This window comes from Hylobates moloch, unplaced genomic scaffold (genome assembly GCF_009828535.3).
Source record: "Hylobates moloch isolate HMO894 unplaced genomic scaffold, HMol_V3 SCAFFOLD_9, whole genome shotgun sequence".
Lineage (NCBI taxonomy): Eukaryota > Metazoa > Chordata > Mammalia > Primates > Hylobatidae > Hylobates > Hylobates moloch.
In genome coordinates, this window is record NW_026652284.1 from 391,893 (window position 1) to 414,601 (window position 22,709).

The 22,709-nt window shown below is 46.9% G+C and overlaps 1 protein-coding gene and 1 pseudogene across 2 annotated transcripts; one reads left to right on the top strand and one right to left on the bottom strand.

Moving 5' to 3' along the window:
- The first annotated feature begins 1,968 nt into the window (after positions 1-1,968).
- Positions 1,969-7,063, top strand: LOC116813753 (golgin subfamily A member 6-like protein 2; annotated as a pseudogene).
- On the bottom strand, positions 2,157-21,859 carry LOC131384235 (E3 ubiquitin-protein ligase HERC2-like). 2 transcript variants are annotated; one of them, XM_058444215.1, is made up of 5 exons: positions 21,411-21,859; positions 14,009-14,143; positions 13,448-13,557; positions 11,731-11,909; positions 2,157-2,370 (listed from the first exon to the last, which is right to left on the bottom strand). In XM_058444215.1, exons 1-5 carry the CDS (start codon positions 21,430-21,432, stop codon positions 2,328-2,330), a joined length of 489 nt encoding a protein of 162 aa, XP_058300198.1. In that variant the 5' UTR covers positions 21,433-21,859; the 3' UTR covers positions 2,157-2,327. The 2 variants fall into 2 exon arrangements, 1 of the variants encoding a protein (XP_058300198.1); XR_009214894.1 differs by lacking the exons at positions 2,157-2,370; positions 21,411-21,859 and adding an exon at positions 15,043-16,258 and having other exon boundaries at positions 10,466-11,909.
- Between the last annotated feature and the right edge of the window lie 850 nt (positions 21,860-22,709).

The window sequence follows — 22,709 nt, forward strand, 5'->3', positions numbered from 1 at the left end:
TTTAATTCCAGAAATGCAATGTTAAACATTCAAAAACCAATCACTGTTAACTTACCTTATCAACATAAAAAGATAAGAAAAAGCATTGCTTCATCAAGAAAGAAAAAAGCAATTGATAAAATTCAGTACCTATTCATAAATCTTAAAACCTGTCTAACAGAGAGGAAGCAACATGCGAGTTAAACACTCCCCCAACTGAGAATAGTGACATAACTTATTTGCAGCCAAAAGATGAAAATTGTAGGCCAGGCGTGGTGGCTCACGCCTCTAATCCCAGCATTTTGGGAGGCAGAGGCGGGCGGATCACAGGTCTGGAGTTCAAAACCAGCCTGGCCAACATGGTGAAATCCCATCTCTACTAAAAATACAAAAAAAATGAGCCGGGTGTGGTGTCATGTGCCTGTATTCCCAACTATTAGGGAGGCTGAGGCAGGAGAATCACTGGAACCATGGAGGCGGATATTGTGACAGTGAGCTGAGATTGCACCACTGCACTCAACAGAGCAAGACTGTGTTTCAAAAAAAAAAAAGATGAAAATTGAATTGCAGTATAATCTTACAACTTTTAAGAAATCTATGTTTTTCAGCTAAAAAGAGACAGACTCAGCCTTTTGACCTTTCCTCTTTCCCTCCTTGGAAGGCAGTGTAAGGCCTGGAAAAACAGCAGCCACATTGTAAACACAAGAATAAAAACATGGCTAAGGAAGTATCAGGAAACTGAAAAGAACCCCGGACTGCCTTCCTCTGCACGTTTTAAGTGATAAAAATGAAATCTATATTTCTTTAAGCCACTGAATCAGATTTATTCTTTCTGTGGCTACATGTAGCCCTAAATGATGTATTAAATACTAAAATAAATACTAAAATAACACACTAAAATACTAAAATTTTGGTCTCGAACTCCTGATCTCAGGTGATACACCCATCTCAGCCTACCAATGTGCTGGGATTACAGGCATGAGCCACCACACCCACCTCAAAAGCTTTGTGTTTTTAAAGATATTAGACATGTCACTAGTTAAAAAAAAAAACAAACCTTAATAATAATGTAGGAGAATAAGACAAACTTTTTCCAAAAAGGAAAAATCAAATCACTGGTCACCCCAGGGTGACTATGAGCCGGTGACTCGTGGGGCTTCCCGCTCCATACTTGGCCCTCACCTACCACTGCCCCAAGCCTGACCTCCCCGGGCTCTTTGGGCTCACGTCTCCAAGTACCTGGGTCCCAACCCTGTGAACCCTGCGCCAATCTCAAACAGGCAACTTGGGCATAGCACTGATGAGAAAATGGGTTTGGTTTGGTTTTCTCCCAGGCTTCTACTCTCCAGAGAGACTAACAGTTTTTTCTAAGTTCTCCACCTCATATTTGAATTCTCCATGGTTCTGGGACCAGAGTGCCCATCAGTCAGTGATCTTTGAAGTGAGATTTGCTCATCTTCTGTGGAAGAGATCTTGGGAAACTGGACTTGACAAGTTGAATCTTCCTCATCTCATCTCAACCTGGGGTACTTTGAGTGCCACAGGATACATATGGGGCATCTTTCTGAAGCATCAGTTTCCTTTGCTTCTCTTGGGAGAGACAAAACATTAATGTTCTTAGGGATGATAGTCACATAGATTTCTAAGAGTGTACCAGACTTCTCTCTGAAATGAAGCTTGGGTTGTCTTCTTTCTGTTTAATTCCCAGTTTTAACAGAAAGGCTGCCTTCTGCCCTGAGGATACATGACTCTAAGAGGATGTATGCCTGCAAACCACACAGTGTACACCTTCCTGCCTACTTTTTACTTTTCTACCTCTGCCTCTGGGTTTGGTCCCTGGCAGCCGCTGATTTGTGGTAAAACCCCAGAGCTCGGAGTCAGAAGACTGAGTTTCAGTTCCATGAGTGCCTTTCTTTTAGCCTTTCTCAGTCACTAAGTGATCGTGACAACATGTCATACAGTTGTCAGTGGCATTAAATCAGATGGTCTATGAGAGTATTTTGTGTAAACTGTAAAGTGACCGTAGGAGCTTGTAGTTCTCGTGAGTATCACTGCTCCTCTTTTCCACAGTTTACAGACTATCATCAGTGGAACAGCGCTGGTGTTGGCACTGGAGTAACTGACACCAAACAGAAGAAAATAAATAATGGCACTAACCCTGAGACAACCACTTCTGGTGGTTGCCATTCACCTGAGGATGAGTCTTGGCTGGCCGGTCTCCTGAGGACAGGGGGCACAAGGGGAGGTCGAGGGTAACTGTTAAGATTGTGGAAGGAAGAACTGCCGGGTACTGGTTAAGAATTCCGGGTTTGAATCCTACTTCTCTCTCCATCTGCAAGGGACATGGCTTAGGGCAAATTTCTTGAGCTCTTTGGGCCCCTCTTTTCACATCTGTAAAATAGGGGTGGTAATGTTTTACTTATATGTGTGAAGTTTAAATCAGATTTGTTATTATTGTTGTTTTTGTGTTAATCCCTGGTCCAGGGCTTGCTGTAAACTCCTCTCCTCTTTGGGCTTCCGTTTCCTGAGGAGGTAGAGTATCAGAGGATTCTGTTTGCTCTGAGAGTCTGTGATTTAAAGATTCACTAGAATGGAAACCTGAGGGCCAAGGGCTCCTGTCTGCCTTTTCCGTCCTATATCCCAGCTGTGAAGAACCATCCCTGGCCCCTATGTGCTTGCTCAATGCTTGTTGAATGAACACATCTTTCTAAATCACAAGCTAGTAGAAGGGTGGGCTTTTCTCACACTCCATGTCTAAAGGTTTCTGTTACTGTCTTTTCCAGAGAATCTAGTTTCAGACTTTCAGTTCTGTGGCTGTGGGCAAAAATCAACAAAGACCCAAATCCTTTTTCTTTGAGAGTTAAGGAGAGTTGACCAGTTTGTGTTCCCATTGGGTCTAAGAACTTTGCCCTTAAAATCCATTCCTGACCCCTGCCTACCGCTTCCTGGCCTGGGGAATAGAGTCGAGGGGGCCACCCTCAGTCACCTTCCTTTGACTTTCCCCACAGAAACAACAGAACCCAGCTCAGCTGGAAGAAGTAACGTGATTCCTTTGTTTCCTCGCGACATGACTGCTGGGTTTGGGGAGCAGTCAGACATAGAGGCCCCAGTCTCATCTCACCCACTCCCAGCCTGGGGAAGAAGGCTCACCTCCAGATTCCACCCCATCCCCACAGGGTCCCTGATAACCTGGTCCCGTGGGTGGGCCTGTCCTGGGGCAGTGGTGCCATTCTGGGGACATGTCTCTTGCTGTGCCTTCTCTGCCTCCCCCTAGTAAGAACTCTGTCTTCCTCTTTCTATAGGAAAAGAAGGCAAGCCACCAACATCAGGAAGCCCTAAGGAGGGAGCTAGAGGTGAGTGGAGGGTGTGAAGTTCCCTCCTGTCCTCTGGAGAAGGTTTCTTTGCTTCTCTTTCAGCATTTGCTTGTCTTTTCTCCCAAAGGCCCAGGTTCATACCATACAAATCCTTATGTGTCAGAAAACTGAACTGGAGATAGCGCTCTATTACAGCCAGGATGCTACCAGGAAATTTGAAGGTGGGAATCTGGACACCTCATCATCCTTCAACCTGGCACTTTCACAGGCCTTTGGGCCGCATCTCAACCTCTCTCATTCCAGGAGAGTCCAAGGATCTGGCAGGCTGCCTGCATCATTCCTGGAACTTTGCAGGAGAGTTACAGCGGGCTCTCTCCCCTGTGTCCACACAGCACAAGAATGCGGACAGGGTGAGTCCAACCACCTGCCCGGTCCCCTGGGAGCCCAGCTTCACAGATGGAGGAATGAGCCTAAAGGTCCCTTCTGCAGGATGCAGTGTCCTGCCCGGAAGACAGCATGGGCCATTTCTTGCTGCTTTTGTGTGTGGTTGTTAGAGGCAGGTTAGGGCTGAGTCAGCTGCTGTGGGTGAGTTGCGGGGCACTGTGGGGAGTGAGCACTGGACACAGAGCTCCGAGGCCAAGTGCCCGCCCTGCCCATACTTGGCTGTGGCCTTGGTCAAATCCTAGGCAGGGGTTAGGGTATTTGTACATGAAGGTACAGAAGAGTATCTTTAGTATGTTACCATTTGTGTAGAGAGAGGGAACACACATACGTGTGTGTGTGTGTGTACGTACTATGGTAATATACATAAAACATGTTTGTAAGGATTCATAAAAAACTCAGGAGAGAGGAATAGTATTGGGGGGAGATATTTCTCTCCTGTACCTTCTGAGGTTTGGACTATGCCAATGTATCGTTCTTTCAAAAAGTCAACAAAGGATTAATTTCCTCCTCCTTATCTGTGCCCCTACCCCCAGCGAAAGAATGGGCTTAGAGAATCAGATATGGCCGGGCGCGGTGGCTCACGCTTGTAATCCCAGCACTTTGGGAGGCCGAGGCAGGCGGATCACGAGGTCAGGAGATCGAGACCATGGTGAAACCCCGTCTCTACTAAAAATACAAAAAATTAGCCGGGCGCGGTGGCGGGCGCCTGTAGTCCCAGCTACTCGGAGAGGCTGAGGCAGGAGAATGGCGTGAACCCGGGAGGCGGAGCTTGCAGTGAGCTGAGATTGCACCACTGCACTCCAGCCTGGGCGACAGAGCGAGACTCCGTCTCAAAAAAAAAAAAAAGAGAATCAGATATACCTGGGTGTTGAAATCCCAGCTCTAAGTGATCTTAGGCAAGCACTTAACCTTTAATACCTCGTGTTTTTCAACTACACAATAAAGGTGATACTGGTAACTCTCTCCTATGGTGGTTGTGAGGATTAAATAGGATTGTTAGCATAGTGCCTGGTGAAGCACTCAATAAAGGTTACAACAGTGGTAGTAATAACAGTAATAGCGATAGCAATATTATCTGATCTCTCTGGGACCCTGTTAGCCAGCTATCAATTCAGTCTCTTTCCCTGTCCCTTCTACCCTTACTGAGTTCTTTGAAAAACAAGTGAGAGCCGGGTGCAGTGGCACATGCCTGTAATCCCAGCTACTTAGGAGGCTGAGGCAGGAGAATCGCTTGAACCTGGGAGGCGGAGGCTGCGGTGGGGCGAGATTGCGCCATTGCACTCCAGCATGGGCAACAAGAGTGAAACTCCATCTCGAAATAAAAGAAAAAAGGAAATAAAGAAAAACAAATGAGACCATGGGCTTGGAAATGCCTTGGGAACATGTCAGGTGTGATTGAGAGTGAGCAAGTGTTACTGTGTAGTAGTCACTGTAGCTGTTGTTACTGGTCGGCCAGCTGCTCCTCTGCCTGCTGTATCCTGACTTAAGTTTTCTCTATTTGCAGTACATCGAGGAGTTAGCAAAGGAGAGGGACGCCTTGAGTCTGGAGCTGTACAGGAACACGTAGGATGGGGGAGGGTGTGATGGGAGGTCTGGGGGCTCTTAGTGGGGGTGGTGTCCTAGGAAGTGGGGGGTACAGGCGAGCATGGTGAGGGGGTCGTACGGGTTTGCATGTGTGCACGGGGAAGCTCCAGTGCCGGCTGTGCCACTCACCCATGGGGTGGCCTCAGGCAACTCATGTGTTCTCTCTGACCTGCCACCTGGGACTTTTAATTCTTGGGGTCCCTTCCAATGCCACGGTTCTGTGGTTGTGGGGCGAGGGGAGAGGGTCAATCACCAAAGCGGTCCTTTCTGTTCTTCGTTCATTCCTTTCTCTACTGCCTCTGGCCATAGCATAACCGATGAGGAGCTGCAGGAGAAAAATGCCGAACTACAAGAGAAACTTTGACTCGTAGAATCTGAAAAGTCTGAGATCTAGCTCCACATCAAGGGGCTAAAAAGGAAGCTGTAGACGGACAAAATCCTGCTGCCACAGGTGAGAGACTGCAGCCCCGGGGGTTGTGGGAGCCGCCTCCAGCTGGGAGCATGGTCTAGGCATCATGCAGGGCATGGGGAGGCTCCAGCCAAGAGCTGGAAAATTTGGGTCCTTGTTCTGGTCCCGACATAGACTCCTCTAGAGTGTGCTAAAAATCTACAAATTGGGGCCCTGCCTGGGAAATCAGAACCTCAGGGTTAGGGTTTAAAATTTCTTTTTAAAGAATCATAGATGAAAACCGTTATTTTATAGATTACATTTATATAGCTAGCCCATGAGTCTGTTTCCTTTTGAGGTTCAAACCAACACTTTGCAGGAGGAGAAGATGTGGAGGCAGGAGGAGAAGCTTCAGGATCAGGAGAAGGTAAGGAAGCAGAAGGAGAAGATGTGGAGACAGCAGGATACGCTGCGGGAGCAGGAGGAGAAGATGAGGCAGCAGGAGGAGATGTGGAGACAGGAGCAGAGGCTGCGGGAACAGGAGAAGGAGCTGCGGGAGCAGGAGGAACAGATGCGGGAGCAGGAGCAGCAGATGTGGGAGCAGTAAGAGAAGATGCAGGAGCAGGAAGAGAAGATGTGGGAGCGGGAGAAGAAGATGTGGAGACAGGAGGAGAGGCTGCGGCAGCAGGAGAAGCAGATGCGGGAGCAGAAGATGTGGAGACAGGAGGAGAAGCTGAGGAAGCAGGAGAAGGAGCTGCGCGAGCTGGAGGAGCAGATGCGGGAGCAGGAGGAGCAGATGCGCGAGCTGGAGGAACAGATGCGGGAGCAGGACGAGAGGCTGCGATTCAAGGAGGACACGCTGTGGGAGAAGGAGAAGATGTGCGAGGAGGAGGAGAAGACGCGGGGGCAGGAGGAGAAGATGCGGGAGAAGGAGGAGAGGATGGACCAACCACCCTGGCAGCGTGGAGCCTGCACGAGAGGCCGGGGACAGTTCTCCCCATGACAACCGCACTGCACAGCAGATCATGCAGCTGCTTCCTGGAACGAAGAACGCCCACGAGTGCCCAGTCTTAGGCAGCACCTCCTGCATCCCATTCTTCTACCGAGGAGATAAGAAAAAGATGAAGATCAGCCGGGCGCGGTGGCTCACGCTTGTAATCCCAGCACTTTGGGAGGCCGAGGCGGGCGGATCACGAGGTCAGGAGATCGAGACCACGGTGACACCCCGTCTCTACTAAAAAATACAAAAAAAAATTAGCCGGGCGTGGTGGCGGGCGCCTGTAGTCCCAGCTACTCGGAGAGGTTGAGGCAGGAGAATGGCGTGAACCCGGGAGGCGGAGCTTGCAGTGAGCCGAGACCGCCCCACTGCACCCCAGCCTGGGCGACAGAGCGAGACTCCGTCTCAAAAAAAAAAAAAAAAAAAAGGAAAAGATGAAGATCATTAATATCTAAAAGCCGGCACTGTCAACAAGGCCTACAGAAGTGTAAGCTGCCATGTAACTTTGTGAATATAGTCTGAGAACAAACTTGATAAAAAGAAAAAAAAAGAAAAATTTATTTTAAATTGTGGCAAAATACTGGCCGGGCGCGGTGGCCCACACCTGTAATTGCAGCACTTTTGGAGGCCTAGGCGGGTGGATCACCTGAGGTCAGGAGTTCAAGACCAGCCTGGCCAACATGATGAAACCCTGTCTCTACTAAAAATACAAAAGTTAGCCATGCATGGTTGCGCACGCCTGTAATCCCAGCTAGGCGGGAGGCTGAGGTTGCAGTGAGCCGACATCACACCACTGCACTCCAGTCTGGGAGACAGAGCGAGGTTCCACCTCAAAAAAAAAAAAAAAAAATTTCTACCTGAGGACTCTAAGATCTATATATGTTTCTATTGGTTTTTTTTCTTGCTCTTTCTCCTTTTGTCTTGTGTTGTCTTGTCTTATGGTACGCCTAGTAAACTTTATCTGCCTCCAGAGAGTATTGACTTTGACTTTATGGCACACAATTGGCGTTCAAGCAGATCACCTTCATCTAGTTTGGGACTAAGCTGGTTCAAAGCAGGTTTTAGGTTTTGTGACAGCTGGTCTATGTTTTATTCATTTGGACTCCTAGGGGTGGCCCTTCCAGGGTCCCCACCAAGGTCCCATCTCTTTACTGGGACCCAAATTCTCATTAGGTCATTTCAGCCCTGTGAGAGTGCCAAACATTCAGCTAGGCTCTCCAGCCTCTTAACTATTACTTCATACTCAGTTTCTTAGCCTCTTAGCCCGCTACTGTTGACCAATCACCAAATGTGGGAAAAGCACTACAGACTGTCAGGATCACCTCCTAGGCCTGGTCACTCAAGTCCTGGCTGAGGTCTCCAATTACCTTCCAACAATTGTATTTGGTGGTGGGGGGCACATTTTTGTCCAGTTTCTCTAACTGTTCTGGTGGGGAGGCTAATCTATAACAAGCTACTCTGCCTCTAGTGAAAGTTGAAAACCTTCATTTTTTTTCTTTTTTGAGATGGTGTCTCACCCTGTTGCCCAGGCTCTAGTGCAGTGGCGCTGGGTCTCTCCCACAGCCCTTCTTTAGCGTATCTGTTTGGACTGACTGCTCATTTCATAGAGAGGGCTGTGTCTTGCCCCAGCCTATCTGCCATGTCTAAGGCAGCTGTGGGGTCAGAATCTGCAGCTCCCAGCCCCCAGCCCTACAACAGTAGGAGAGGCTGGACCCCACATATTTGAAGTCCCACCGGGCTGGTGCGAGTGGGCTCCCAAGTCCAGGACTGCTCTGCAGTCTGTGGGGCTCATGCGCCAGCACTGAGCCCACCTGATGTGCTCCGGTTGCTCACCTTTGGGCCCGTGTTGCCTCTCAGGCATTCGGCTGACCCTGAGGGCCTCTCCCTCATCTTGACCACCAGCTACGGGCTCTGACTTAGAGGTTCCCAGAACCTTAGACCATTTGGCCCAACCCCCCATTTCTCAGCTGAGGAAACTGAGACCAAAGAGGAGAAGCAACTTTCTGAAGGACCCCCAGCAAGTCACAGGCAGAACTGGGCCTAGGAGCCTCTTCCCAACAGAAGCCTTCCCTGTCCCCTGAGCCTTCTTTAGTGCCTCATTAACTTCCCTGTAAGGAGACTGCCCTGCCGAGGCGGGAAACAGTGCTGTCCAGCCAAGATTTTGCCACTGCACTCCAGCCTGGGCAACAGAGCGAGACTCCATCTCAAGAAATAAAAATATTTTTAATAATGTATCACACTTATCCCAACAGATTGAAAATACTACCATTTCAACATGAAAGCAATATAAGAAAAATTGTTGAGACATTTTATATAGGTTATAACAAGGCCTCAAAAACCATCAGGGTAGCTTACATATGTAGCACATTTCAATTTGGAAAGTGAAATTTGCATTGAAAATATCTGATCTGCACTTAGACTCATAAAATATACAGTTGACGAAGCAGACTCACATGGCCAAGTGATTCTAAACATACTTAAATGCTTCCTAATAACGGAATCAAGTTTTTAAATCTGCATTTTAATAAAAATTAAACATAAAATATTCAGTGTCTCAGCTATGATGGACACACTTCAAGTGCGGATCAGCAAACTGTGTGAGTGTAACCAGACTGGCCAGTGCAGGCTACACAGCTGCAGCTCAAACAGCACAGCTGCAGGTCAAACAGGCCAGTCTCTCTGCGCAGGGGAACAGTCAGAGCAAGCAGGAGACGGGGAAAACGGGCACTACCCTCATGAGAACAAAGGACCCACAACAGGAATCCTGCACTCACCCCCTGCCAAAGACACCAACAGCCTCACGACGCAGCTTCAGAAAAGGGAGGGGCATTCAAGAACTTAGAAAAGCACCTCTGGAAAATGCTCACTTTAAAACTTTGCATACAACTTTACATTTTAATTACAAAGTTGTTAACATCCGTTTTCTTGTTTATTCTTAATTAACACTGTGAAAGTAAACACAGCTTTTATTCTTACTCCTATAGTTACTGTGTTGTAAGTTCACCTATGCAAACAAGCTGTTGCAACTGAAATTTTCTTTCTTTTTTTTTTTGAGACGGAGTCTTGCTCTGTCGCCCGGGCTGGAGTGCAGTGGCGCGATCTCGGCTCACTGCAAGCTCCGCCTCCCGGGTTCACGCCATTCTCCTTCCTCAGCCTCTCCCAGTAGCTGGGACTACAGGCGCCCGCCACCACGCCCGGCTAATTTTTTGTATTTTTAGTAGAGACGGGGTTTCACCGTGGTCTCGATCTCCTGACCTCGTGATCCGCCCGCCTCGGCCTCCCAAAGTGCTGGGATTACAAGCCTGAGCCACCGCGCCCGGCTGCAGCTGAAATTTTCTGAGAACAAATTCCAAGCTCTTTCCATTAACACAAACTATATGAAGTTTAGTTCTTTAATTTCCATTGGTTAAAGACCAGAATGTGTGAAACATGCATTATCAGATTAGGAAAACAAAACAAGCATCGGAAAAATGTTTTTCAAAATAGCATTTACTAAAATCTATGATAGAAACTAGCTCTAAAACTTCCTGTTTCAAAATTTCACTGTGTGTCCACTAAGTTCGTTTTTCTGGCTGTGGACAGCAGGCCCACCCCACGCCGCAGGCCCACCCCACGCCACAGACCCACCACTGTCCCATGAACAGGCCCGCTGAGAGCTGCGGCCACGCCCAGGGCTTCCTGCTCTGTGCTCGGCTGCCTGATCCAACCTGCCAGTGCTTTGCTTTCTCTGTATGTAGAAACTAAAACCAGGAGCCCAAGTTTACAAAAAGCAGATTTTTATTAAATACAAGTACAAATGTGTTTCATTTTCTAATAAATCTCTTCCACAAATCACCTTGCTTTTTCGCCCCTCAAGCGATCATTTTTACACAACGCTGTCTGACCATTTTGGCTTCTGCCAAGGTTAGCTTCTGTTCACAGGCTGAGTGTGACTTCTTCTTCCAATCTCCTCCTAGTCTGGCCTTCCAAAACAATGCTCACCATTCTTTCACACTGACTTTAGTTTTGAAAAGAAAAGTTACCTTACAAAGTAGTATGTATAACTCTGTAATATGTAAAGTGAGGCAATGATAGAACCAGTTTTAAAAATAACCTTCCTATGATGATTTTCATTTGCATCCACCTGCTTATTACTAAGAATCTTTTTACATGTTTACTGCACACCCTGATTTCTCTTCTGTGAAAAACTTTTGAGTATCATCATACCCTCCAACTTCTCCTCTCACCTATATTGAAAAGGGCCTGCTCTTTATCCTAAAATCTACATTAGGTAATTTTCAGAACATTCCTTCGATCACCAAATTTTTGAGATCCTTGTGCTAGATTTCACTGTCTTAATAAGAAAACCAATAATCACCCATTAAAATACAATACAGGCCAGGCGCCGTGGCTCACGCCTGCAATCCCAACACTTCGGGAGGCCAAGGCAGGTGGATCACCTGAGGTCGGGAGTTTCAGACCAGCCTGACAAATATGGTGAAACCCCATCTCTACTAAAAACACAAAAATCAGCCAGGTGTGGTTGCAGATGCCTGTAGTCCCAGCTACTCGGGAGGCTGAGGCATGAGAATTGCTTGAACCCAGGAGGCGGTGGTTGCAGTGAGCCAAGGTCGTGACACTGCACTCCAGCCTGGGCAGTAGAGCGAGACTCCGTCTCAACAACAACAACAACAACAAAATTAGTAAGTAAGTAAATAGGCTGGGCGTGGTGGCTCATGCCTGTAATCCCAACAACTTGGCAGGCTGAGGCAGGTGGATCACCTGAGGTCGGGAGTTCAAGACCAGCTGACCAAGATAAAGAAATCCCGTCTCTACTAAAACTACAAAATTAGCCGGGCATAGTGGCACACGCCTGTAATCCCAGCTGAGGTAGGAGAATCACTTGAACCTGGGAGGCGGAAGTTCCGGTGAAACGAGATCGTGCCATTGCACTCCAGCCTGGGCAACAAGAGCTAAACTTTTATCTCAAAAAAAAAAAAAAGTAAATAAATAAAATACAGTACAATACAGCTACTACGATTTACCTACGAAGCGGTCGTATTAGCTGAACCAGAGGCAAACACTGTTTCCCAGAAGACTCACAGATCCCTGTATTAATAAGGTCTTTATCCAATGGAGTCCTGCTTCTATGAAATGTTGAAGCATTCGCTTCCTGTTGATCAAGTTCTTTTTCCTTCTGTGCTTCTTTTTTGGCTTCAATGTCCTGTAATTCATAAACAGAAATTGTTTACAAGTGATCTCATTAGCAGGGGTGAAGGCACACAGGCTGGCTGGGCCCTGACCCCAATGCCAAGCTATCCCAGCCTCTGTGTGCTAATGCACACACCTACCTACAGGCCCTCACCTGCCCTGTTGGAAACCCCAACTCAGTTGTGCAGATTCAAACAGTGTCTTCTTTTTACAGATCCAAGGTCCAGGCTGCCTCTGCTGATGCTTTCCAGCCTCCTTCTGTGAAGTCCCTAAAATCCTTAACCCTGCTACTGGCTCTCACAAAACCCAATGTGATCTGCCCCACACATGCAGCATCCAGCTGCTTTGTAAGGACAAGAAGCTGGAATTCTCACACACACTGGTTCAAATGTAAATGGCAAAGCCACTTGGGGAAACTATGAACACACACTGACCCCAGGACCTAACAAATTCCACTCCAAGTGTTTACCCAAAGGAAGAACATATGTTCACTAAAGTAGTTGTACACAGCACAATCGTGGCAGCTCTACACAGCCAAAAACCAGAAAGCCTGGGTGCTGTGGCTCACGCTTGTAATCCCAACACTTTGGGAGGCCAGGATGGGGGGATCACTTGAGCCCAGGAGTTCGAGACCAGCCTGTGCAACACAGTGAAACCTTGTCTCTACAAAAAAAACAAAAAGACTAGCCGGGCATCGTGACATGGCTGTGGTCCCTGCAACACAGAAGGCTGAGGTGGGAGGATCACTGGAGCCTATGAGGACAAGGCTGCAGTGAGCCAACATCAGGTCACTGCATCCAGCCTGGGTGACAAAGCAAGTCACTTTCTCAAAAAAAAAAAAAAAAGAAAACAAAAACCAAAAGCAAATAAACGTCCTTCATAGGAGAATGAACTGCAAATGATGCTCTGGAGCCTTTGCAGCAAGGGCAAAAGTGGGGCGCTGCTGCCCTGGGCGGAATGGAATGCTCATTGTCAGTATCCTGTGCCCCGCTGTCCCACAGCTGAAGCAACAACAGGATGGCAGACAACATTTGGCTAAAGGAGAAAAGATATTTATTCCTAGTGAAACCAGATTAACTTTTTTTTTTTTTGTCATGGTTAAACAAAAGTAAAAGCAAACAACTAGGTGGAAGTGAACAAATACTTGGGATTTGAAAGGAAACTAAAGTAAAGCCATGGTAATTAAATCACTGAATTAACACCGAGATTTTAGCACAAGACATCGCCTTCTGCTGATAGGAAAGACCAGTTAAGAAGCTCAAAGAGCACGTTTACGTGAAAGATCTAGGATCTTAAATTCATGGAATAAAAATAATTAAATGAGGAAAAGTGAAAGAAAAAAAAAATAAAGAACAGTTCCCAGGCTAGAAAACTGAGCATAAAAAAGGAAGTGAAGAAAAGATAAAGAGTGGGCGAGCTCTGGGACCTAGTTCTCTGTACAGAGCACCACATGTGCTGCAGTCACACGATTCAGTGAAATGCACATAATGCAACAGGTATTCGACACAGAGGCGCTTCCCCAAAGCGTTCCCGGTCTGCACCAGCCCTCACCTCAGCGTGCCTCTCTGCACAGCCAGCTCCAGCAGGATGGCCAGGGCCAAGTGCTGGTCCTGCAGGGGGATGCTTCTGGCCCTTTGGTGCCTGGCGTTCCGTGAATATCCCTGAAATGAAGCAGTGGATGCAGGAACAAAGCGACCCCCAGAAAGACAGCATGCTTACAATCACACTAACACGTTTACTACACGCTCCCTCCCAAGGAAGGCTGTATTTTTAATATTCAGAATCAAGTTTCTGAGACTTGCTATTCAAATTTATTCACAGATTTTTAAAGTATACAATTAGCTTACAGAAATATACTTTATTTAAATTATTCATTCAGATACTATATTACAGTACATGACAGACTCCAAGTGTGTGAAGCATAAAGTAATTTATCTCATTATCCAAAACATGAGTAGAAGAATATGTAGCTATCTTTTCCACTTTCAATGACATGTAAGACTATACCAGTATCAACATTATCCTACAGAATTAGAGAACCAATTGCCAAAACCACCTGACCATCTGGAGGCAAAATGTCTACACTAATTTCTATCTCTGATCAAAGATTACCTGGTTGCTTGTCCCATACCCAGCTGTCCAGAATTGACTTGGCCCTATATACAGGTGCAGGAGTTTCTTCTTCATCTTTTTTCTCTTTGTCATTCAGACCTTCTTTCTTTGTTCCACTTGGTTCGACACTATCATCTGCAGAATTAAAAATGTTTTAATCTGTAGCCGCTTTTCAGAATGCCATACCATTACTCAGTCTCTGCAAATGTCCCTCCCTGAAAAGTTACAACACACACCATTAACTGTATGTTTGACAACTTAAAAATAAAATATATCAATCATACCTGTAACAGATCCAGTATAATTTTCATAAACAAACCAATATATCAGCCGGGAGTGGTGGCTCATGCCTGTAATCCCAGCACTTTGGGAAGCCAAGTGGGGTGGATCACGAGGTCAGAAGATCGAGACCATCCTGGCTAACACGGTGAAACCCCGTCTCTACTGAAAATACAAAAAATTGGCCAGGTATGATGGTGGACACCTGTAGTCCCAGCTGCTCGGGAGGCTGAGGCAGGACAATGGCGTGAACCCGGGAGGCAGAGCTTGCAGTGAGCTGAGATCGCGCCACTGCACTCCAGCCTGGGTGACAGAGCGAGACTCCGTCTGAAAAAAAAAAAAAAAAGACCAATTTATCAAATTATTTAAAGAATGTCTTCCAAAATGGTATTTCATTAACTTCCTAGCAAATTTCACAACTCAGAAACTTGTCTTTGATAGTTACCTACTTCAATTTCACACCAGTTGCTTTTATCCAGTGAGTCCCAATGCTTGTGTATCCATGGGAAAAGGGAGGGTGTAGAACAGGAGTATGATTCAAAAATCTTTTAACTCTTTACAAGGCCCTACTCCACTGCCAACTGGGAAGCACTGCTATGCAGGGGCACTGTCACTGATAGCATAATTCAAGAGCACTGGGACACAAAGGAAAAGCTGAGAAAAATGACTTTAGGCCACTGACAATGTCAAGTTTCAGTCAAAAACAACTGTCATAAAACTCCTTACATAGTAAGCGAAGAGAAGAGAGAACTAACCTTAACCTTGAAGTGTAAGCACGTTCCATCATAGAGGGCTGTGACTGAATGTCTAAACAATATAATTAGAAAAATGTATCTCAATGGGTGAAAGACATGATATCCCATCCAGATTACAAATAATGAGTATCTAAAAATCTCGAAGGAAACAGTTCCTCTGTTTACAACATTTCTGACACCAAATGCATGCACTTTTGCACCAAACGATTCTCCAGTTCTCTGCGACACCCAGCTGTGTGTCCCACAGTGCAATTCAATTCTGAAACTAACTACCTAGAATTAGCACAGACCCCACAGGTTCATAACAGGACAGAAAAGGTGAATGCTGAAAAAAATATCCAAAGAACTAATGGCTGAAAACTTCCTAAGTTCAGCAAATGACATAAACCTGGGCAGATTGAAGAATCTGCACAAAGCCCACAAAAGATAAATCCAAAGGAAGCCATGACGAGGCACATCATAATCCACTGCTAAACACTAAGGACAAAACCTTTTGAAAAGTGCTACACAAAGTAGATGTAGAAGAATGTGTTGTGTGGCCTGAAATTAAGGCTAAATATTATGTGCTGCCTTGACGTCGGTAAAATCAAGAAGGCCTCAAATGGCCTAACCACAAGTCTCTCCCGAGCTCTGCTCCCACGGATAAGATCCCAAAGCCAAACAACCTCCTTATCGTGGAGACCCGACTCCAGCCTGCTCATCCCTGCTGGCCCAGAGTTATTCAAACATGCCAATCACATCTTCCCGTGGGAAGCAAGGTCATCTCACCCTCCTGTTACTATAAAATGTGCCTCCCACAGCCCCTAGTGGTTCACTCTGTTCCCAAGTGCAGCCCCCGTGTGGCATTCAGTGTCCCCCACCCCCAGGGCTGTGAGCATGCGTGACTAATAAACTGCTATTTCATCTGTCTAGTGTCGGTGTCCTATGTTCAGCCATCCCATATCCCTGGGGCAGGAATCTTCTAGGGTTATAAACAGAACTTTAGGCCGGGCGCGGTGGCTCACGCTTGTAAATCCCAGCACTTTGGGAGGCTGAGGCGGGCGGATCACGAGGTCAGGAGATCGAGACCACGGTGAAACCCCCTCTCTACTAAAAATACAAAAAATTAGCCGGGCGTGGTGGCGGGCGCCTGTAGTCCCAGCTACTCGGAGAGGCTGAGGCAGGAGAATGGCGTGAACCCGGGAGACGGAGCTTGCAGTGAGCCGAGATCGCGCCACTGCACTCCAGCCTGGGTGACAGAGCGAGACTCCGTCTCAAAAAAATAAATAAATAAATAAATAAATAAACAGAACTTTAATCAACCTCTCCTTGGTTATTTTACTGGTTCCATGATACAGCTTTTTCTGTGCAAAAGATCTGAACAGAAACTTCACAGAGGATACAAGACTGGCAAACAAGAACATGATATTCAGCATCGTTAGCCATTTCAGAAGTGTAAATTAGAACTACAATGAGATCCCACTAGACTTGTTAGAATGGCTCAACTAAAAAACACTGATAACACCAAGTGCTAACAAAGACACAGCAACAGAAACGTGACAGTTTGCCAGTGGGAATGCAAACTAAAACAGCCACTTCGGAAAACAGTTCAGCACATGACCCAACTTTCACTCCGCTAGATCTCTGCCTAGGGAAATGGAAAATATATTCATAAAATCTGTACAGAAATCTCACAGCAGGATCACAATTGGGAAAGAAAAATGGAAACAACCACAAGGTCCTATGGAAACAACCACAAGCAGAATGGATAAACACCATGTGGTACATCCAAATGATGAAATACTAATCAGCAATAAAAACAACTATTAATACACAGAACGGCAGATAAATCTCAAACATAACTGGGAGTAAATGAAGATGGTTTCAAAACGTTAAAGTATGGTTCCACTTACATGACGTTCTCAAAAAGAATACCCTACACTGATGGAGAACAGATTGGTGGTTGCCAGGGTACGAGGCCAGGGAACGTGATAAAAAGGAGAAGCACAAGGGAGCTTTTGGGGTGATGAAACTTCTCCATCCTGATGATGATGGGGGTTACGTGACTCTACAAAGGTCAAAATTTACTGAACTAGATACCACAATAAAATAAATTTCATATAAGTTTTTTAATAAAAAAAAGTGTTGGCTGGGTGCAGTGGCTCACACCTGTAATCCTAGCACTTTGGGAGGCTGAGGCGGGCAGATCACAAGGTCAGGAGTTCGAGACCAGCCTGGCCAACATGGTTAAACCCTGTCTCTACTAAAAATACAAAAATTAGCCAGGTTTGGTGGCACACACCTATAATCCCAGCTACTTGGGAGGCTGAGGCAGGAGAATGGCTTCAACCTGGAAGGTGGAGGTTGCAGTGAGCCAAAATCACGCCACTGCACTCCAGCCTGGACCACCAAATGAGACTTCATCTCAAAAAAAAACAAAAAAACAAAATATCTAGGTCCAGGGAGGACAGCTGGAATACAGTCTGCTGAATCATGTCAGAGCAGAGAGCTGGGTCTGGAGGGCTGGAGTAGGGTATGGCCCCACTCCAGGAAGGAACTAGGAAACGCATCCTGGGTGAAGCAAGAGCAGAGTCCCATTCTGCAACAGGTGAGCATTTATCCCGATCTGAGAAACTACATGCAAATTTATAAGTCTCAGCCTCTTATTTTCCTGAACAACATGGAAAATGAGAGAACAAACAATTCAGAAGGTGAAGACATGAAATACATTTAATTCAGAAATCATACACAGAAAGGTAGGAAATGAATGGGGGAAAAAAGCAGCTAATGGAAAGTGAAAATGGGCCAGATGCGGTGGCTCATGCCTGTAATCCTACCACGTTGGGAGGCCGAGGCAGGCGGATCACTTGAGGTCACGAGTTTGAGACCAGGCTGGCCAACATGGTCAAACCACGTCTCTACTAAAAATACAAAAATTGGCCTGGCATGGTGGCAGCCACCTGTAATCCGAGCAGCTAGAGAGGCTGAGGCAGGAGAATTGCTTGAACCTGGGAGGCAGAGGTTGCAGTGAGCTGGCATCTCGCCACTGGACTCCAGCACATGCAACAGAGCAAGACTCCGTCTCAAACAAAACAAAACAAAACAAAACAAAAACAGTGAAAATAACCTAACATGTGCTATACAAAGCATCTGGCCTAACAACAATACATTACCCTTGTAAATCTTTACAAACAACCTTGAAGGAGGCAGGCTTTGTTGTCTCCAGTTTACCAAGGTAGACACCTCGGGTCACAGAATACAGAGTAGAACCCAGCCAAGAACACAGCTCAGGTGACAACACAGGTGCCGGCTCTAGATGCCAGACTCTGCCCTACGTGTGTGTGTGTGTGTGGTCACTAACCACAGCCCACTGGCCAAACCCAGCCCACAGCCTCTTTGTGTATGGTCTGAACGCAGAGAAAGCATTTTACTTTTGTTGTTCTTTTGAGACAGAGTCTTGGCTCACCACAACCTCTGCCTCCCAGGCTCAAGCGATTCTCCCAAGTTCAAGTGATTCTCGTGCCTCAGCCTCCGAGGAGCTGGGATTACAGGCGTGCATCACTATGCCCGGCTAATTTTTTGTTTTTAGTAGAGATGGGGTTTCACCATGTTGGCCTGGCTAATCTTGAACTCCTGACCTCAGGTGATCGCCTGCCTCGGCCTCCCAAAGTGCTGGGATTACAGGTGTGAGCCACCGCACCCGGCCATCGTATTTTATATTTTTTAATGATTGAAAAACAATCAAAAGAAAAACAGTATTTTGTGACTTGCAAACATTCTGTGAACTTCATCTTTTGGCGTCCATAAATAAAGTTTACAGAATGAACGTCCCCTGCCCGCTGACATACTATTGTCTGTGGCTACTTTGGCACTGCAGCTGCAAGGTCCCATGGCTACGACAGAGACCACAGGGTCCATTGAGACAAAGTATTTACTACCTGGCCCTTTAGAGAAAGTAGGCCACCCCTACCCTACATCTGGCTATAAATCTTACACATTAAAAAAATGCAAAATTCTTAATTTTAAACTCAGTACACTGCAACACTGCTCATCTCCCTTCTTCAAGATGAAAAGCTTCGACAGTCACCAGGAAGCAGACGAGAACCCTAAGTACACCTCAAGTGTTATTCTCAGGAGCATAAATTACAACACTTTACAACAGCAAAAGCAGGATGAAGTCACTGGAGGTCATGAAAACCACCAAGAGTAATTAGCACCGCCAGCTCAAAGAGCACACCACATCAGCTTCAAAGCTGTCTACTCTTCCTTTCACTACTGTAGGGTTCAAAGCACACATAGAGAAAATAGAACACATACTGCCCAAACACATTTCTTATAGAATGCTGGAGAGAAGGGAAGCGAGACCTCCCACTGGCCAGGTGTGGTGGCTCATGCCTGTAATCCCAGCACTTTGGGAGGCCGAGGCAGGTGGATCACGAGGTCAGGAGTTCGAGACCAGCCTGACCAACATGGTGAAACCTGGTCTCTACTAAAAATTCAAAAATTAGCCAGGCGTGCTGGCACGCACCTGTAATCCTGGCTACTCAGGAGGCTAAGGCAGAGGATCGCTTGAACCTGAAAGGCGGAGGCTAGTGGTGGCGGGCACCTGTAATGCCAGCTATTTGGGAGGCTGAGGCAGGAGAACTGCTTGAACCCGGGAGGCAGAGGTTGCAGTGAGCCAAAATGACACCACTGCACTCCAGCCTGGGCAACAGTGCAAGACCCTGTATCAGAAAATAAAATAAAATATTCGTAGTCTTAATAATGGAAAATAAAAATTTACTGAACACCAAAACATCTCCCTAACAACCCCAATCAGTTGGGATCTACATAAAGAACAATATGCTCTGCTTTCCAACCATGATTTTTAAAAGAACAAAGGACAAAAAAATTCACCAAATGTGGTCCGGGCACAGTGGCTCACACCTGTAATCCCAGCACTTTGGGAGGCCGTGGCGGGTGGATCATGAGGTCAAGAGTTCAAGACCAGCCTGGCCAATATGGTAAAACTCCGTCTCTACTAAAAATACAAAAATTAGCTGGCAGTGGTGGAGGCCTGTAATCCTAGCTACTCAGGAAGCTAAGGCAGAGAACTGCTTGAACCCAGAAAGCGGACGTTGCAGTGAGCCAAGATCATGCCACCGCACTCCAGCCTGAGCAACAGAGCAAGACTCCCTCTGGAGAGGAAAAAAACAAAAAAAAATTCACGAAATATAAGAAATAAAATAAATACTTTGGATTTTTCCATGTACTTAGTTTTTCTTAGAGCATTTTTTAGAACTATTGTTTCACAAAAAATACTTTGGGAAACGTTTTAATTTATTAACAAATACCGGAGGACTAGGAAGAAGAGATTAAAACTTTTCAAAATATACAGAATGAATTACTGATACGTGCAAAAAAAAAAAAAGGGTTGCTGACTCCTGTCATGGAAGGCACTGTCATATGGACACTCTTAGCCTCAGCATCCGGAGGTCCAGAAAGGGAAAATTTCAAGTCAGAGAGAATTCAATATATACCATGTATTTGGAACCTTCAGCCCTTAAGATCCCAACATTATGACCTCAGTTTCAACACAATTGTCCTTAGTCCTTGTATTGGTACAAATACAAAACAAACAGCTCAACTGAACTAACTCGTCTCTCCAGAAACAAACATAAAACCTCATAAAAAGAGTGAGTTTCTATAGACCATAATTACTGCAACTTACTTCTCCAATTTTCCCCTCCACAGTTAACTAAACAGCTCAAAAACTATCAGTAACAAACAACAGTCACCATGATATGGTTAGGAGTGTGGCAGATTTCTTAACCACTAATAATAGGAAAAAAATTTTGCCTATTAATAAATCTCAAGTTTCGGCCAGGCGCGGTGGCTCACGCTTGTAATCCCAGCACTTTGGGAGGCCAAGGCGGGCGGATCACAAGGTCAGGAGCTCGAGACCATGGTGAAACCCCGTCTCTACTAAAAATACAAAAAAATTAGCCGGGCGTGGTGGCGGGCGCCTGTAGTCCCAGCTACTCGGACAGGCTGAGGCAGGAGAATGGCGTGAACCCGGGAGGCGGAGCTTGCAGTGAGCCGAGATCGCGCCACTGCACTCCAGCCTGGGCGACAGAGCGAGACTCTGTCTCAAAAATATAAAATAAAAATAAAATAAAATAAATCTCAAGTTTCGTGCACTTGCAAGAAACTAATTAAAAGGCAGCCGTGCACAATCTACAAAAACAGCCATAAAGACTGTTACATTTTAAGTTACAGGAAATAAACCTGCTCCTCTAACTCAGCAAGATACAACTGACTTCGCCTTACATACCCTGAAAAAAGCCTTACACGAGAAATTTAAACATGGGAGCAGAAACACACCAACAAAAACACATGCCAAACCCCACCTGTATATCTGTTTTCAACCATTTGGAGTCAAGGCGAGCCTGGGCAGCCAAACAGAAAGATTCAGAGGGCATCTTTTCTCCAGCTTCCTCCCAGGTAGGTCTCAGGCCTGCAAGTAAACATACATGTTGAAGACCTAACACTTTTTAATAGTTTACAAAGACACTCCCGAAAGGTTTAATGCAGAAAAAAAAGACAGACAGAGAACAGAAAGATGGGAGAGAAGAGCTGGGGGACGGGAGTAAAGTGGAGAGAGGGAAAGAGGGAAGAGATGGAGGGAGAGGGAGGTGGGGAAGGGAAAGCCTTTTTCCAAGGTAGACAGGGTGTGCCGGGTTTCTGCACCACGCTGGCGAGACCTTGAGGATGGACGGTCACAGGAAGCCAAATCACAATGTCATCCCCCTGCCTTCAAATCCAAAAGGTACACACACACACACACACACACACACACACACACACACACACACGATAGAAGCTCATTTTTTTGTTTGTTTTGTTTGAGACAGAGTCTCGCTCTGTCGCCCAGGCTGGAGTGCAGTGGCGCGATCTCGGCTCACTGCAAGCTCCGCCTCCCGGGTTCACGCCATTCTCCCGCCTCAGCCTCCCGAGTAGCTGGGAGCACCGGGGCTCGCCACCACGTCCGGCTAATTTCTTTTTCTATTTTTAGTAGAGACGGGGTTTCACCGTGTTAGCCAGGATGATCTCGATCTCCTGACCTCCTGATCCGCCCGCCTCGGCCTCCCAAACTGCTGGGATTACAGGCTGAGTCACCGCACCCGGCCAGGAAGCCCATCGTTTTAACGACGAATGACAGCAGCATGAAACTGCCGCTTTACCCCACAGCAGGGCGCGCGTGCGTTGAATAAATTACTCGAAAGGATCGCCTGCAGAAAAACCCACAGCCACCACCACTTAAAGAGGGAGAGAGGCCCAAGGCTACGCCGCTGGCGGTCCGCGCAAGCCCCGGTGCGGCCGCGGCGCCCACGCCCGCCTCCCACGCTCGGCCGCACGCCAACCCCGCACCCGCACCCGCACCGCCTCCGCCGCCGGCCTCCCCGGTGCCCCAGGCCAGGACCTGACACGTAGGGCCCGGCCGCCTCGCCCCGCCCCGCCCCGCCGGCCGGCGGACACAGCCTCCCAGCAGCCTGTGGCTCAGCCAGCGCCAGAGATCCCGGCGTCTCCGGCTGCCCGAAGGGCGGGCCGACGCGGGACTACCGCCCCGTCCCCCGCTTTGGGCCAATCGCAAGGCGGCTCCGCAGGCGCAGCCAATGGGGAAGAGGGAGCCCTTCCCCGCCTCTCCC